The sequence below is a fragment of the Salmo salar genome, chromosome ssa04, assembly GCF_905237065.1.
Source record: "Salmo salar chromosome ssa04, Ssal_v3.1, whole genome shotgun sequence".
Classification (NCBI taxonomy): Eukaryota; Metazoa; Chordata; class Actinopteri; order Salmoniformes; family Salmonidae; genus Salmo; species Salmo salar.
Genome location: NC_059445.1, coordinates 74,747,950 through 74,763,184, shown reverse-complemented (window position 1 = coordinate 74,763,184; position 15,235 = coordinate 74,747,950). Strand labels below are relative to the sequence as shown.

Below are 15,235 nucleotides of genomic sequence, written 5' to 3'. Positions count from 1 at the left end.
CTCCTCATTTAACATTTGTCCTTCACTCCCCTTCACCCCCATCCAACCACAAAACAGACTCAAACCAACCAAACAAGTTACTGACCGTGGGTCAGGAAGGAATTATCAACTTAGCTCTTTGGACCCCCACTGACCGAGTTCTGTCTGCTGTTCCAGGGCAGCCTAGCAGTGTGTTGGGCCAGTAACTGATAGGTGGCTGGTTTGAATCCCTGAGCCGACAAGGTGAAAAATCTGTTGATGTGCCCTTGAGCAAGGCAATTAACCCTAATTTGCTCCAGGGGCGCCGTACTACTATGGCTGACCCTGTGAAACAACACATTTCACCTACAGTACTCGGTATATGTGACAATACATTTGTATAATTTTTTTCAATGTAGAGCTAAAACCAAATCAGCCTCATCTCTTATCTTGAAACGCCAGCAACAGACAGTCAACATAGCCTGCATGCTCCTCTTTCTTTTGTAGGCCTATCAAAACATTACAAAAAATGATGCAATCTTTACGTTTTTCTCCATGATGTGCTCAGAGAATTTGCCTGGTAAGAACATACCGACCTCAAATAAGGGCATTGCATGCAGTGTGCCCTGCATTGCTGGGACCGTTGTTACAGGAGACTTCAAAATGAGTCCTGGGCTTTTAAGGCAGTCAACAGGGGTGTAAAAACGTTTTGTCTGTTGCAAAACTTTTTCCAACAGAAACAGCTTAATCAAAACGTAAAACGTTTTTTCAACAAAAACTAGAGTTTTTATTGGACAAATTCAAGTAGGCCCCTCCCCGTTCCATTTGTTCTGTTTGCTTCCATTTGGTTCCTAGAGTAAATGGTAAATGCTTTCCATGCAAGGCAAAACGTTTTGCAACGGAATCCGACTAATGAATACACCCCTGGTATACCAACACCGTCAGCCGTCATACTGCAAGGCTTTCTCATGTAGTCGAGATCGACAAGCTCCACTCATTGACGGAGGTTATAAAACAAAATGGACTGTGAAAATGTGGATTTATGTAGTACAAATGTATAGGCTTTTGAGTTAATTTCAGTCCCAAATTATTACTATGTGGATGTACATATTAAGGACAACTAGACATAAGCATATTTAAGCAATGGTTTGAATGGATTTTTTGCGTGTAGTGAGATGAATTGTAACTTTATTTAATCTGTTGTCAAATGGAATCAGCACCATATCCTTGTATTGAATGAGTGCAGCAACAGGGATTAGGGGTGGGGTTGGGATGGGGCAGAGAAAAATAAAATACATTCTGGAATGATTTTAATTTATTATTTCTTTATTCTTTTCCATGTCAAGCGATGCTTAAACAAACTAAAACAGAATTACCTTTGCATTGCAACATTTGGCTGGGAGATATAGACAGAAAGTGTTAAAGGCCCAGTGGAGACACAAATGTGATTTCCTGTGTTTTATATATATTTCCACCCTGAGGTTGGAATAATAGTGTGAAATTGTGAAAATTATGATAATACAATAACTTTTATTTTAAGAGCTGTTCGAAAGAAACGCTTGAAATTTGTTCCTGTTTTGGTGTCAGGGAATTTTGGCCTTCAATGGTGACATCACCATGCAGTAAATGAGTTAATAAACCAATAAGAAAGAGAGTTCCAAACCTCTCTGCCAATAACTGCACATTCAGTTTTACCCTCGCCACTAAAACCTGCCCTAGACAGTCCTAGAAGAATTATTGCTTGATAAATGGCTCTTTGCTAAGAATGTATTATAAAAAAAATGTACCACTTTATTTGAAGAAAAAAAAAAAGCACAGTATGGTACTTAATTGTTACCCTGAAATTATCTGATATTGAGATCGGCATTGAGATTCGGGCCTTTGTTCTACTTACCCAGAGTCTGATGAACTCGTGGATACCATTTTTAGGTCTCTGTACCCGTACCCGTATGTCTCTGTACACATAGACTTCCAGTCATTGCGCTCACGCTAGTAAGCATTTGCTTGTGAAACTAGAGCTAACTTACTTTATACCGCACAGAGACATAACAATTGTATCCACGAGTTTATCTGACTCTGGGTAAGTAGAACAAGGGCAAAATAATAGCAATGATCACGGTAGTGATATAGGGTGATAAGATCAAATCAAAGTCTATTGGTCGCGTATGCAGTTTAGCAGGTGTTATGGCGGGTGCAGCAAAATGCTTATGTTCTAGTTCCTATCAATCAATGCAGTAAATGTCAAACAAGCACACAATAATACAAAGTAAAACAAAGAATCACAAATGTAGTACAGTAGTAGATATATAAATAGTATGTAAACATTGTTAAAGTGACCAGTGTTCATTTACTATGTACATAGGGCAGCAGTCCGTAAGGTGCAGGGTAAAGTATGCAACAGTTGGACACAGTCTCCATTGATGTGTCTTCTGAGTTTTTGGAGTCTACTGAGCTTGACACAGGTAAAGTGGCTGAGTGATTGGTCTACCTCTTCTGTAGGTTTACTTTGGCACAATAAAAGTCTACTTGGAGCTTGCGTCCTAGTGCATGCTTCTTCTTATCAGCAGCCAACAACTACAATGTTAAGAGCTAATGGTCTATAGGGCATATTTTCTTCCAAGTACCTCAGATGAAGTTTCATCATCATAGTTGATGTTTGATTTTAGTAGGGGAAAGGCTGCACTTACAGAGCCTCTGAAATATGTTTGTGAGCTGCAGCACCTCACATAGTCTGTTACAGCTTACCAATTAACCTTAGTATCAGTGTCATGTTTTTCTAAATTATCCTACTCTAACACAAAGGCTATCAATTGTAATTTTAGTGGAGGTTGTTCAGTGAACTTCGCTCATGTGATTGTCTTTTAACTGAGGCCTGAAGACTAGCCCACAAAGTAAATGCCTACAGCAGGCTAACCCAGTTTTGTGACACAAGTTGCGTTCACCTGCTCAGACGTTGCGTGCGTCAACCAAAGGTTGCGTGCCATCGACTGTGTCATCGACTGACAGATTGATATAACATACAGTGAGGGAAAAAAGTATTTGATCCCTTGCTGATTTTGTACGTTTGCCCACTGACAAAGAAATTATCAGTCTATCATTTTAATGGTAGGTTTATTTGAACAGTGAGAGACAGAATAACAACAAAAAAATCCAGAATAACAACAAAAAAATGCATGTCAAAAAATGTTATAAAATTATTTGCATTTTAATGAGGGAAATAAGTATAAAAGGAGCATAGGCCATAGACAAATGTCCTCCTCCATCTCACTCGTTTCGGGGCACGTTTTTCCAGGTCTCACCATGTTGAGGCTACTTTCAGTCATTTCTGCCTGGACAAATAAGCCTACACCTGTCACTGAACATCAAACTGGAAAAATGTGTCACAATCATATCCCTCAAGTCTCTGCATAAATACAAGCTGTTCAGACAATCACATGAATCCACTTCACAGATAAGATGTGATTGGCGTAGGCCTATTTGGGGAGTGTACATTGGATCTGGAAGAACAGGCATGCTTGTACAGCACTTTTGTAAATTAATTTATAGAATGAAAGGAATAAAAAAGAATTGCAAGTGAAACCACGGGACTGGTTAGGAATCAATGAAGATTACATAGCAACATTCCAACTTATGATCAGATCACAAAGAATCCTGTAGTATGTTTAAAAATATATGAATAATATGTTTTACAGTAAATCTAAATGATGGGTAGATAGGACAGGAATCAAACTTTACATGTTGGATATTTTAATATTCAGCGTTTTTCCTTCTTTGACTAATGACTCTATTTTAGGTGAGTGGCGATGTCTCAAACCAGCTTCAGTGTTACCGTACTCTATTTTTGTATTTCACGTTTATGGCCAGCAGGGAGCGCCAACATAATTAGGGGAACATCACCACACATTTGTTTTCAGCTGAATCTCTGGAAAAGTTTTTTGGGGTGCCAAGATGACGGGTAGGCCTACGCCCGAATGGTTGTTGGACTTGGAGGTGGAGTCAGAGGATCCCATAGAGTTCGATAAGAAAGCGGGCAGTGAAAAAATAAATAAATAAATGGAACATATTAAGAGTGAATATGGAGTGCTGCAGAACGAAATTTAACATGATGAGAGTGAGGATGAATTAACTGAGGTGGCAGGTGCTGTGAAAACCGTAGAGTTTGAGCCAACTCCCGATGGTGATGAAGATGATTTTGGCCCAGTGGGAGAAAGATTTTTGTATTGAATGGATTCTTGCCTTCTGGCTGATCCGTATGTGGTGTCACAATGGGTGGAAAAGAGGTTGGGGATTGTTAGGTTGGTGAAAGTTACTCAAAGCGGAATCGTGTAGATTTTTCTACGTTTATGCCTTCCAGAGGGAGTGTGCGACTGGGGAAAATAAGTGTGACATGCTTTCCTCTCCAGAGCATGGCGCCATTGAAAGGATTGATAACTGGAGTGGCATTAAGTGTTGAAGACGGTCAACTGAAGTTGAAGATTCCCAGTGTTTGTGACACACGCCGTTTGGTGCGACTCAGACCTCTGGAGAGGTGGTGAAACAGAGAAGACACTGTGTGTACTACTGAGCTTTGATGCAGAGTCTTCACCAGATAAAGTCCACTAACGTGTTTTAGGTGTCAGGCTTATGGCTTATGTAGCAGTAGTGTGTAGGAGGGAGATTCCTGGATGTAAGAAGTGTGCAGGAGGACATGAGACAAAGGAATGTGTAGTATCGGTGGAAAAAGTTGTGTATTGACTGTAGTAGTACCCATGGTGCTGGAGATCAGAGGGGTCCGGTGAAAGGCAGGTTGAGGTTGCCAGGATCAGAGTATGGCAGAAGATTTGCTATGCTGAGGCAGTAAAGAGAGTATTAGAGGAAGATGGGTCCAGGGTGAGGGTGAGGGATCCTAAGAGGCCAATAGAGAGTGATAGGAATAACACATGCTTCATAAGGATGTTTTTTTGGCATTCATGGCCATGGATGTCAATTGTACCTCAGCAATGGAACTTAAATCACAGAGGATAGATGTTGTGGTGGCAGCTGCAGAGAACTACTTGGGTGATTGTTTAGACTGTTTTGATCATGCGGACTGGGATATGTTCCGGGTAGTCTCTGAGAATAACATCTACAAATACACAGATACGGTGACTGAGTTCATCAGGAAGTGTATTGGAGAGGTTGTACCCACTGTGACTATTAAAACCTACCCAAACCAGAAACCGTGGATAGATGGCAACATTCGTGGAAAACTGAAAGTGTGAACCACCACATTTAACCATGGCAAGGTGACTGGAAATGTGGCCGAATACAAACAGTGTAGTTCTTCCCTCAGTAAGGCAATCAAATTGTTAAAACATCAGCACAGAAACAGTGGAGTCGCAATTCAACGGCTCAGACACAAGACGTATGTGGCAGGGTCTACAGACAATCACGGATTACAAAGGGAAAACCAGCCACGTCGCGCACACTGACGTCTTGCTTCCGGACAAGCTAAACACTTTCTTCGCCCGCTTTGAGGATAATACAATGCCACCGACGTGGCCCACTACCAAGGACTGTGGGCTCTACTTCTCCATGGCCGACGTAAGACATTTAAGCATGTTAACCCTCGCTAGGCTGCCGGTCCAGACGGCATCACTAGCCGTGTCCTCAGAGCATGCACAAACCAGCTGGCTGGAGTGTTTACGGACATATTCAATCTCTCCCTATCCCAGTCTGCTGTCCCCACTTGCTTCAAGACATCCACCATTGTTCCTGTACCCAAGAAAGCAAAGGTAACTGAACTAAATTATTATTGCCCTGTAGCACTAACTTCTGTCATCATGAAGTGCTTTGAGAGGCTAGTTGAGGATCCTATCACCTCTACCTTACCTGACACCCTAGACCCACTTCAATTTGCTTACCGCCCCAATAGATCCACAGATGATGCAATCGCCATCGCTTTGCGCACTGCCCTATCCCATCTGGACAAGAGGAATATCTATGTAAGAATGCTGAATGCAGACCCCTCCTGTACTCCCTGTTCACCCATGACTGCGTGGCCACGCACGCCTCCAACTCAATCATCAAGTTTGCAGACGACACAACAGTAGTAGGCCTGATTACCAACAATGACGAGAGAGTGGTGCCAGGAAAATAATCTCTCACTCAATATCAACAAAACAAAGGTGCGGATCGTGGACTTCAGGAAACAACAGAGGGAGCACGCCCCTATCCACATCGACGGGACTGCAGTAGAGAAAGTGGATAGCTTCAAGTTCCTCTGCGTAGACATCCCTGGCGATCTGAAATGGTCCAACCACACAGACAGTGTGGTGAAGAAGGCGCAACAGTGCCTCTTCAACCTCAAGAGGCTGAATAAATTTGCCTTGGCCCCTAAAACCCTCACAAACTTTTACAGATGCACAATTGAGAGCATCCTGTCGGGCTGTATCACCGCTTGGTACAGCAACTGCACTGCCCGCAACCACAGGGCTCTCCAGAGGGTGGTGCGGTCTGCCCAACACACCACCGGGGGCAAACTATCTGCCCTCCAGGACACCTACAGCACCCGATTGTCACAGGAAGGCCAAAAAGATCATCAAGGACAACAACCACCCGAGCCACGGCTTGTTCACCCCGCTATCATCCAGAAGGCGAAGTCAGTACAGGTGCATCAAATCTGAGACCGAGAGACTGAAAAACAGCTTCTATCTCATTGCCATCAGACTGTTAAAAAGCCATGACTAGCGGGCTTCCACCCAGTTACACAACCCTGTACCTTAGAGGCTAATGCCCTATATACATAGACTTGGAATCACTGGCCACTTTAATAATGGAACGCTAGTCACTTTAATAATGTTTACATACTACTTTAGTCATCTCATATGTATATACTATTCTACTGTATTTTAGTCAATGCCACTCCGACATTGCTCAATCTAATTTTTATATATTTCTTGAATCCAATCTTTTACTTTTAGATTTGTGTGTATTGTTGTGAATTGTTAGATACTACTGCATTGTTGGAGCTAGGAACACAAGCATTTCGCTACACCCGCAATAACATTTGCTAAATATGTGCATGTGACCAACATTTTCTTTTGTTGATTTGGGTGTATGAGATATTACTGCAGAAGAGTTACAAGATGTTTTGAAAGATAGTGTCCCATCCTCCAAGGCTGCTGGCCTGGAGTAGGAACAGATAGGACCAAACTAGTGGAATAGTGGTGAGTTTTTAATGGGTGCAATTTTTTCACAAAATGTAAATAATTCATACTACAGAATAGTAGGCTGATACACAGCCAATACAGTAGGTGGCGCCATGCACCGATAATACTTGTTTGCGGACCGCCGTAATACCCCAGAAGAAGCAGTTGCTGATGATCCAGAGGTCTACGGAGGTTTGTGATTTAAAAATAAAAATAAAACTAGCTATGGCCAATGACAACGTTTAATAATTAAATGAATAATTGTCTGTTCAAACTATCTTTCTGATTCGTTGGTTTGCTGGCTTTATACTTTAATCTAACAAGTGAAACACCTGCCTGGCCAAAAAAGTAATAACAAACGTTGGCTACCGTTAGCTAGCTACTGTAGCTAACTTAGCAGGCGTCATTATCGCGACACTCAAACACGTTCAAGTTGAAAGTTCATTCTCACCATGACTTCATATTAAGTGGATGTAAATGCATCAATGTGCCTCGTACTCGTGTTTTGATTCAACTGTAACTTTTCTCCAAAGAATAATCGTGTTTTTGTTGGAATGGTTCGTTCAAAATGTCGGAGTGACGACACCATCACAAGACGAGAAGGAATGCTCAGCAGCAGCTCCAGAAGGCAGAGTGGCGATACGCCTTTGAAGTCAGGTTTCACAAGAGGCAGTAAGAAATGGGATTCCTTTCAATGACAGTATGAGCTACTATGATTATACCTGTCCTGAAGGCCATCTCTCCCCAGATTTCTTCAAGTGGTATCTTCATACTCAGATAAGATGTAGCCATCTATAAAGTATTACAAAAACAGTTTCTGACAACCAACTACACACGGATTTACATGCAGCACAACTGGTGGACAAAAAAGTTAAACAAGCCCAGTAGTATACTCATTCCCAAGCAGAGGTTTTACCTTGCTGAGGAAGTTAAGTCTTGCTCATAGCCAATCATTAGGTTTGACTACTATGGTTGCTGATCACTTGCCTGGCAGAAGCAAATTGGTCTGGATACCAGGCAAACTGATCAAGTCTTTTGTTTAAATTTCAGAACTGAAGCGACTCTTCCCTAAACCCCTCTGCGCACGGCCAAAAGGCCATGTTCTGTCACCCATAAATGAGTCAACATGCACTGATCACAGGTGAGCTGCTTCATCTGTTAAACAATTTATAACAATCAGATAAGGTTTGAGTCCCAATTGGTAACCTATTACCCATTTAGAGAACTACGTTTGACCAGTGCCATGGGGTGCCATTTGGGATGCAGACAGATAAGATTTGTAGCTAGCATTAACGTGACTGCTCATTCCTAGTACATCCCATTATGTGTGCCTCAACAGATCTGTCTCGTCAACTGCTCCCTGGATGAACAGAATACTGGAATCAAATGGAACTGTGAGTGAAAAGTCTTTAAACCAGTTTGTATCTCCTCTGATTCACTCGACTAACTTATCACTCTCCATTTTCTCTTTTCAGGAGAGCACAATACATTATAGCACAGAAGACGGTTCAAGTTGAGTTAGGAACATGTTTTTTTTTGTCAGTTAATGGATAAACCCATGCTCACTTTGGTCCTTCATGTTTTGGATTGGTAATTGCAAATGGGTCAAAGTTTACTATTGAAAGTAATATTTTTTCTATGTGCAGATTCACAAGTGGGTGTTTCCTCCCTCCTGTCGGATTGTGATGAGACTGACTCTGCTGACATCTCCAGCGATACTAGCTCCAGCAGTCTGCCTTCACCTGAGCAGTTCCGCAGAGAGAAAGTCTATGGTGTGTGTGTGTTGGTCTAGGACTCAGCAGGCACTGTAATAAGACCTGGCTGACAGCCCATGCCATAAGAAGTTGAGTGACAGGGATTTTTCAATCCATCTTTTTTTGCGGTTTAGAAGAGATAGTGGCCTTCCCCAGTGAGGAGATGTTGGACCTGAATGTAAAGAACTCCACTCTCCTAGATGTCAGCCATGCTGAGGACATCCACATGCAGCAGCCTCCTAACCTGTCCTCCATCATTGGTAAGCGATACAGCACAATACTGGACATACAGGATGTTACCCCAAATGGCACCCTATTGACTTTATAGACTACTGTTTTGACCTGCGCACCTAGTGCACTACTTTTGACCAGAGACCGATCTTGGGAAAATGGTGCCTTTTGGGACATAACCCAAGTTTTTGTAATTCTTTTTTAAAAAATGTTTATTTTAAGGAACCTGAAACCTTGTCAACCTTGGAGAGGTTTAGTATTCCATGCTTCCTTATCTGCGCAAAATGTAATTTTTTTTCTTTGCAGACATTTCCCAAATGAATGATGAAAAAGATCAGGAAAAAAGGTCAATTTGATTGAATGGCCCTTCTCTTTGTATAAGATGTGAAATTTTATTTTTCATAGAATGAATAGTCATTTATATTCTAACAAAGAGCCTTTATTTGTTTACAGACGTTTAGCGCTACCCATTAGAAGTACATATTCAGGTATTTGCTTATATTTTATCATTATTTTTAAATAACTAATAGTAATTACTTTTTTATTTTTTGAAGAAAAAAAACCCGAACAAAAGCAGGTGAATGCAAATAGAACTGATGATTTATTTTCCATGTATTTGTAGACAAGCTGTTCAATGCCTATGTGTCAGTTGAAAGCACACCCCTAGCTGGAGGAGTAACTGTGCCCTCAGTCCCCAAGAAAACACAAAGGGTATGAAAACGCTCACCTGTCTTGTATTTCTCAGATTCTATCTGAGCTACAAGTGGCATGTAAAGAGAAACTGTGGCTCATCTGCAAGTGTAAGAATGTCAGTTAGTAATGAAGTCCTCCTCTCACAGCCAGTGACGATTAGACCCAGGAAGATCAAATGCAGGAAGAGAGTCAAATTTAGTGACTCTGTTACCACTGAGAAGATGGTAGTGAACAATGTGGAGCCTGTCAGTGACCACACGGTCAGTGAGAGGACCAGAGACACAGTAGACAACAGAGAGACTGCTGCCCCTGAAGTAGTCCCTCAAGTCCTGAAAAGACCCACACATCACTCACCAGAGCAAGCCAAGTTCTTTGACTTTGCAGACGAGAAAGAAAGAAACACCTTCTTTCAAAAGTTGAGGAAGAGGTACTCCTCCGTGAGGGTAAGCATCCTCTCTGAATGGTCAGTCTTTGGATGATTGCAGATGCCATGTATCAAGAATTTGCTCTCATAGTATGTTGTTTGACTGACCATGTCCTGGTATTTTTCGTCACCAGAGTATATTCGCCAATGTTGGTGGGCGTTCGACAGATGCATTTGAAGATGAGGGTAATGTTTGGTAAGCACAATTTCTACATAGGATGAAGTCCTGCAGATATTAGTAAAATGGTTGGTTCCTAGGATAAAAATGTCTTGCAGAAATGTCATTACTAGGGTTGCACATTTTGGGGTATATTCAGAGGTGGAAACTCCCGTGGGAATATATGGGTATTAATGGGAAATAATGGAAATGTATGCATATTAATACCATTTAAATGTAATGTTTTTTGCATTGGATATATTTACCATATCATATGGAGAAAGAAACAAACCTTTTACCTTATCAAAAGTAGACATAATTGCAAATGATTAATCCTTCCAATAGAAAAAAAAACAACTATTTAGTTATGAATTGAACTTTAATTAAATGAGTTGACTCTTCACATGGGATGATTTCACTGAACAACAAAAGGGAATATTGAATTATCCCCAATGATCCATCGCATCTCCCAAAAACATTTAACACATCTGTAAAATGAGTCTAGAAACTAAAGCTTTGGTTGTCTTCCATGTTTTCTCGCTGGACCTCCTCAATGTCCACCTCTTGAACATCAGACTTTGAGGCCTCATCTTCTCTGTCACTTTCCAAATTTGTTGAAGATGGCTCGTTGTCGGGCTCAAAAAGGCTCAAATTTGCCCGGGTGGCCACCAATTTTTCAACCCGTGTATTGGTCAGCCTGTTGTGTGCTTTGGTGTGTGTGTGTTCCCAAACAAGGACCAGTTGCGCTCTGAGGTGGCTGATGTTGGTGGGATTTGGAGGATGATGGAGGCAACAGGGGAAAGAGCCTGAGATCTACAAAGTCACTTCCACCAGGTGGCTAATGAGATATGTTGGCACGACTGCCATATTGCATCTCCATCCCAAAGCCCTTGCTTGGAAGTGTACTTTGCCAGACTGCCAAGAACCTTGTCCTCATCCAGGCCAAGGTGGCGAGACACGGTAGTGATGACACCATAGGCCTTGTTGTTCTCTGCACCAGACAGGATGTTCTTGTCAGCATACTTGGGGTCAAACATGTGCGCTGCGGTGTGTAAGGGCTTCAGGCAGAAGTCATCACGCTTTTTGATGCATTTCAGAACTGCAGTTTCCTCTGCTTGGAGCAACAGTGAAGTGGGCAGGGCAGTATGGATTTCTTCTCTTACATCTGCAAGCAGAGTCTGAACATCAGACAGGATGGCATTGTCTCCCTCAATTCGTGCAATGGCTACTGCTATAGGTTTCAGGCTGCTTACCACTCTCTCCCAAAATACAACATCCAGGATGATGCTCTTGATGGGGCTGTCCATATCAGCAGACTGATATGGTCATTTCTTGGAGAGACTCCTCCCCTCCAGGAGACTGTCAAACATGACGACAACACCACCCCAACAGGTGTTGCTGGGCAGCTTCAATGTGGTGCTCTTATTCTTCTCACTTTGCTTGGTGAGGTAGATAGCTGCTATAACTTGATGACCCTTGGCTCTATTGTAGTGTATCCATTGTTTCCAGTGCCATTATGTCCTTGAGGAGCAGATTCAATCCATGAGCAGCATAGCCAATGGGTGTGATGTGAGGGTAGGACTCCTCCACTTTAGACAAAGCAGCCTTCATGTTCGCATCATTGTCTGTCACCAGTGCAAATACCTTCTGTGGTCCAAGGTCATTGATGACTGCCTTCAGCTCATCTTCAATGTAGAGACCGGTGTGTCTGTTGTCCCTTGTCTGTGCTCTTGTAGAATACTGGTTGAGGGGTGGAGATGTAGTTAATTATTCCTTGCCCACTAACATTCGACCACCCATCAGAGATGATTGCAATACAATCTGCTTTCTCAATAATTTGCTTGACCTTCACTTGAACTCTGTTAAACTCTGCATCCAGCAAATGAGTAGATAAAGCATGTCTGGTTGAAGGGGTGTATGCTGGGAAAAGAACATTCAGAAATCTCTTCCAATACAATTTGCCTGTGAGCATCAGAGTTGAACCAGTTGCATACACAGCTCGAGCAAGACATTCATCAGCATTTATCTGACTCTGTTCCTCCATTGAATAAAAAAAAGTGTCTGATTCCAGGAGGAACTTGCTATCTATAAGGTGTCTGATTCATCATTTTCACCTCAAATAGAAGAAGAGGGACTTTTGTCAGAGCTTGCTTGTTGTGAGAGCTGAGGGAACTTTATGCACTTGGCTAGATGATTCTGCATCTTTGTTGCATTCTTCACATATGATTTGGCACAGTATTTGCAAATGTACACAGCTTTTCCTTCTACATTAGTTGCAGTGAAGTGTCTTCACACATCAGATAGTGCCCGTGGCATTTTCCTGTAAAGATTAGTAAAACAAATACAATTCCATGTACAGATAAATAGTTAAGCAGTTAGATTAAACAACTCTTTTGTAGGAAATGTTTTAAAATGAAACATGTATGGAAACAGGTGAATTAACACTCCTCAGTTAGCAGGCTCAAGCAAGCTAAAACTCACATGGTAGCAAAAACTAACTAGCAGAAATTGTTAACAAGTTAGAAATGATTTAAACACACTTTGCTGTAGGCTACTATTTACTAGTTAACAAAAATTCATGTATGTCATATAAAATATATTCACCCCACCCAGTATTTTAATCAAAACTTACCAGAAAGCATGTAGTCCTTGGCTCAGACAGTCTAGTAGTCTGAGCTCAATAGCATCTCATTAGTGTGCAAGATCTTGAGAATCAGCTGTACATGTGATGGAAGAGTGCACTCTGTGAATGCAGAGGGTTGCAATTCTTTTGAATTAGGGTTAACAAAAATATGCCACAAGACGTAGAATTGCCTTGTGTATCCCACTAAAAAGGTTCACTTGTAATAAGCTAACTTTTCTTGATGAATTTAAGCAAAATTCCCGGGCTTAACTTCCCATGGAAAATTTTCGGTAATTTACCGGAAAGTTTCTGACTGCGTCCTCTCAAGTATTTCCATGGGTAGGGCCAGGAGTTTTTCCTGACCAATGTGACCGGGCCTGCGGACCTTCTGTGGCTAATTCTGTGGCAAAACAATTCTTAAATGGAAGCAAACTGAACAAAATACTTGAATAGAAACTCTCGCTTTGTTCCTGTGTGGCTAAGTTGGTATGGTGGGACCAGTACAGAAAAAAGTATGAACATTTATTCACTCACTACTGTAAGTCGCTCTGGTTAAGAGTGTCTGCTAAATGACAAATATTTTCATGTAAAATGCTCTGTTTACTGTTTGAAAACCAAATGGAAGCAAACAGTTTCCGTAGGTAATACGCCCCAGGAAAAGCTCTTGGCTCTAGTTATTAGCTGTAAATCGGGCTTGAGTTTTTCCTACTCGGGAGAAATCCCTACCGCCTTATCCATTAAACATTATACTGTTTTGTTTTTATAATTTATAGTAATGGTTGAGTATGATTGATCTGCTGTTACTTTTGTTCATTTTCCATTGTTATTTAATATTGTGCTTTATTCACTCTGCAGTTCAAAGATATAAGTACCCAGTAGTTAAAAGGCTGAACCATCTGTGCAAAGTGTACCGCTTCCAGTCCTCCAGGAAGTAAAGCCACCACAACTTGTAAAAGCTGTCGTCAATAACGGTGAGAAAGCAAACAAACCACATTGTCTGAAGCTCATATTTGAACCATATTTTACATGCCATTTTCTCTAAGTATTAATCTCACAATGCCCATTTTATTCATTCTCTTTTAGGACACTTCTGATCCCTAAAGGTTTTCACATGGACAGACAGGTTGTTGTGGTTAAATAAAATAAAAAATGAAATTCTGTTGCTGTAATAGATAATGTAGATACATAATGTACAATTATTTTAATTTAATCAACATAATAAATTGATAAAATTACAGTTCTGCTGTATTTGAGCTTATTATTTGACTAAACATGTGACATATATTTCAGGCATAGAATTGGACTGTGATGTATACAAATTATTTATTTATGTTTTAGGTGTTGAATGTACATTTTTATTTGGTGTCTTGTATTCGAACTTTCAGCCAAAACATAAACAGAGTGATTATTTTGACCACGTGGTGCTTGGCCAAAAATATCATCCAATCAAGTGTTTTCGAGAAGGAGCAGTGGATCGTCGTCCAATCAGAAAACTGTAGTGGGTTTCCAAGCAGTTCGTGTGACTAATTCCTGTCATATGACTCTGCCACAAATGGAGTTAGTTTCAAGGAACTAGGGCTGCACTTGGATTTGGAAGAAAGCGAGACTTTCTAAAATGCCTCCAACTCTTTTTCAGAAACTTTTTAATAAAAGAAATTCATTTTCGCCGCCCCCAAGATGCAACAAAGAGGACCCCGCGTTCAGGTTTGTGCGCATGCTATCTACAATAAACTGCAAGCTATAGCTAGCTGGCTAGTTAACGTTAGTTGAGCAGCTCATGCTCTTGTGCAAGTGGTGAGCAGAAGTTGTCCCGAGTATTAGGTATTAAGATACAGTTATGCAATCCTTAACATGCAACGTGTTTTAGCCACCTACCATTCTGATAACTGCTGTAAGATGACCTTAATAATTGCCACCTGCTAGTTAATTAAGTTAGCTAACCCACGCCAATCACATCGTGAAATCGCTTGAGAAAGACTGGGTTTTTGTAGAAAATATGGCAATGCTTCCGCTGTTTTGTTGGAAATTACTTGAAGTTAATGATGTTAATATTTTGTGTTGTGCTGGATAGGGTGTCTGTCGCGTTTACTTACAGTGAAATACATTTTCGGAATTATGTTTAATATAAGTGTACACAAACAACAAGAATGCATAACTAGCAAGCTACAATTCAAGATTATTATCATCACTTGGTGCCAAGTATAACGTGCATGCATGTTACTGTAC

General features: G+C 41.1%; 2 protein-coding genes across 3 annotated transcripts in view; both read left to right on the top strand.

Moving 5' to 3' along the window:
* Positions 1-7,218: 7,218 nt before the first annotated feature.
* Positions 7,219-14,246, top strand: LOC106603828 (uncharacterized). 2 transcript variants are annotated; one of them, XM_014198004.2, is made up of 14 exons: positions 7,219-7,319; positions 7,661-7,799; positions 8,178-8,268; positions 8,467-8,521; positions 8,603-8,639; positions 8,807-8,899; positions 9,016-9,141; positions 9,419-9,458; positions 9,566-9,600; positions 9,735-9,823; positions 9,952-10,248; positions 10,364-10,425; positions 13,865-13,980; positions 14,093-14,246. In XM_014198004.2, the coding sequence occupies exons 1-13, from the start codon at positions 7,299-7,301 to the stop codon at positions 13,875-13,877; spliced, it is 1,098 nt and encodes a 365-aa protein (XP_014053479.1). In that variant the 5' UTR covers positions 7,219-7,298; the 3' UTR covers positions 13,878-13,980; positions 14,093-14,246. The 2 variants fall into 2 exon arrangements, with proteins under 2 accessions (XP_014053479.1, XP_014053478.1); XM_014198003.2 differs by having other exon boundaries at positions 8,774-8,899.
* A 132-nt stretch (positions 14,247-14,378) lies between these two features.
* The window catches only part of LOC106603820 (folliculin-interacting protein 1), a 66,595-nt gene continuing 65,738 nt past the window's right edge, over positions 14,379-15,235 (top strand). Inside the window, exon 1 of the mRNA XM_045716265.1 lies at positions 14,379-14,713. Coding sequence (XP_045572221.1) covers positions 14,625-14,713 — 89 coding nt within the window. The 5' untranslated portion in view covers positions 14,379-14,624. The remainder of the gene's footprint in view (positions 14,714-15,235) is intronic.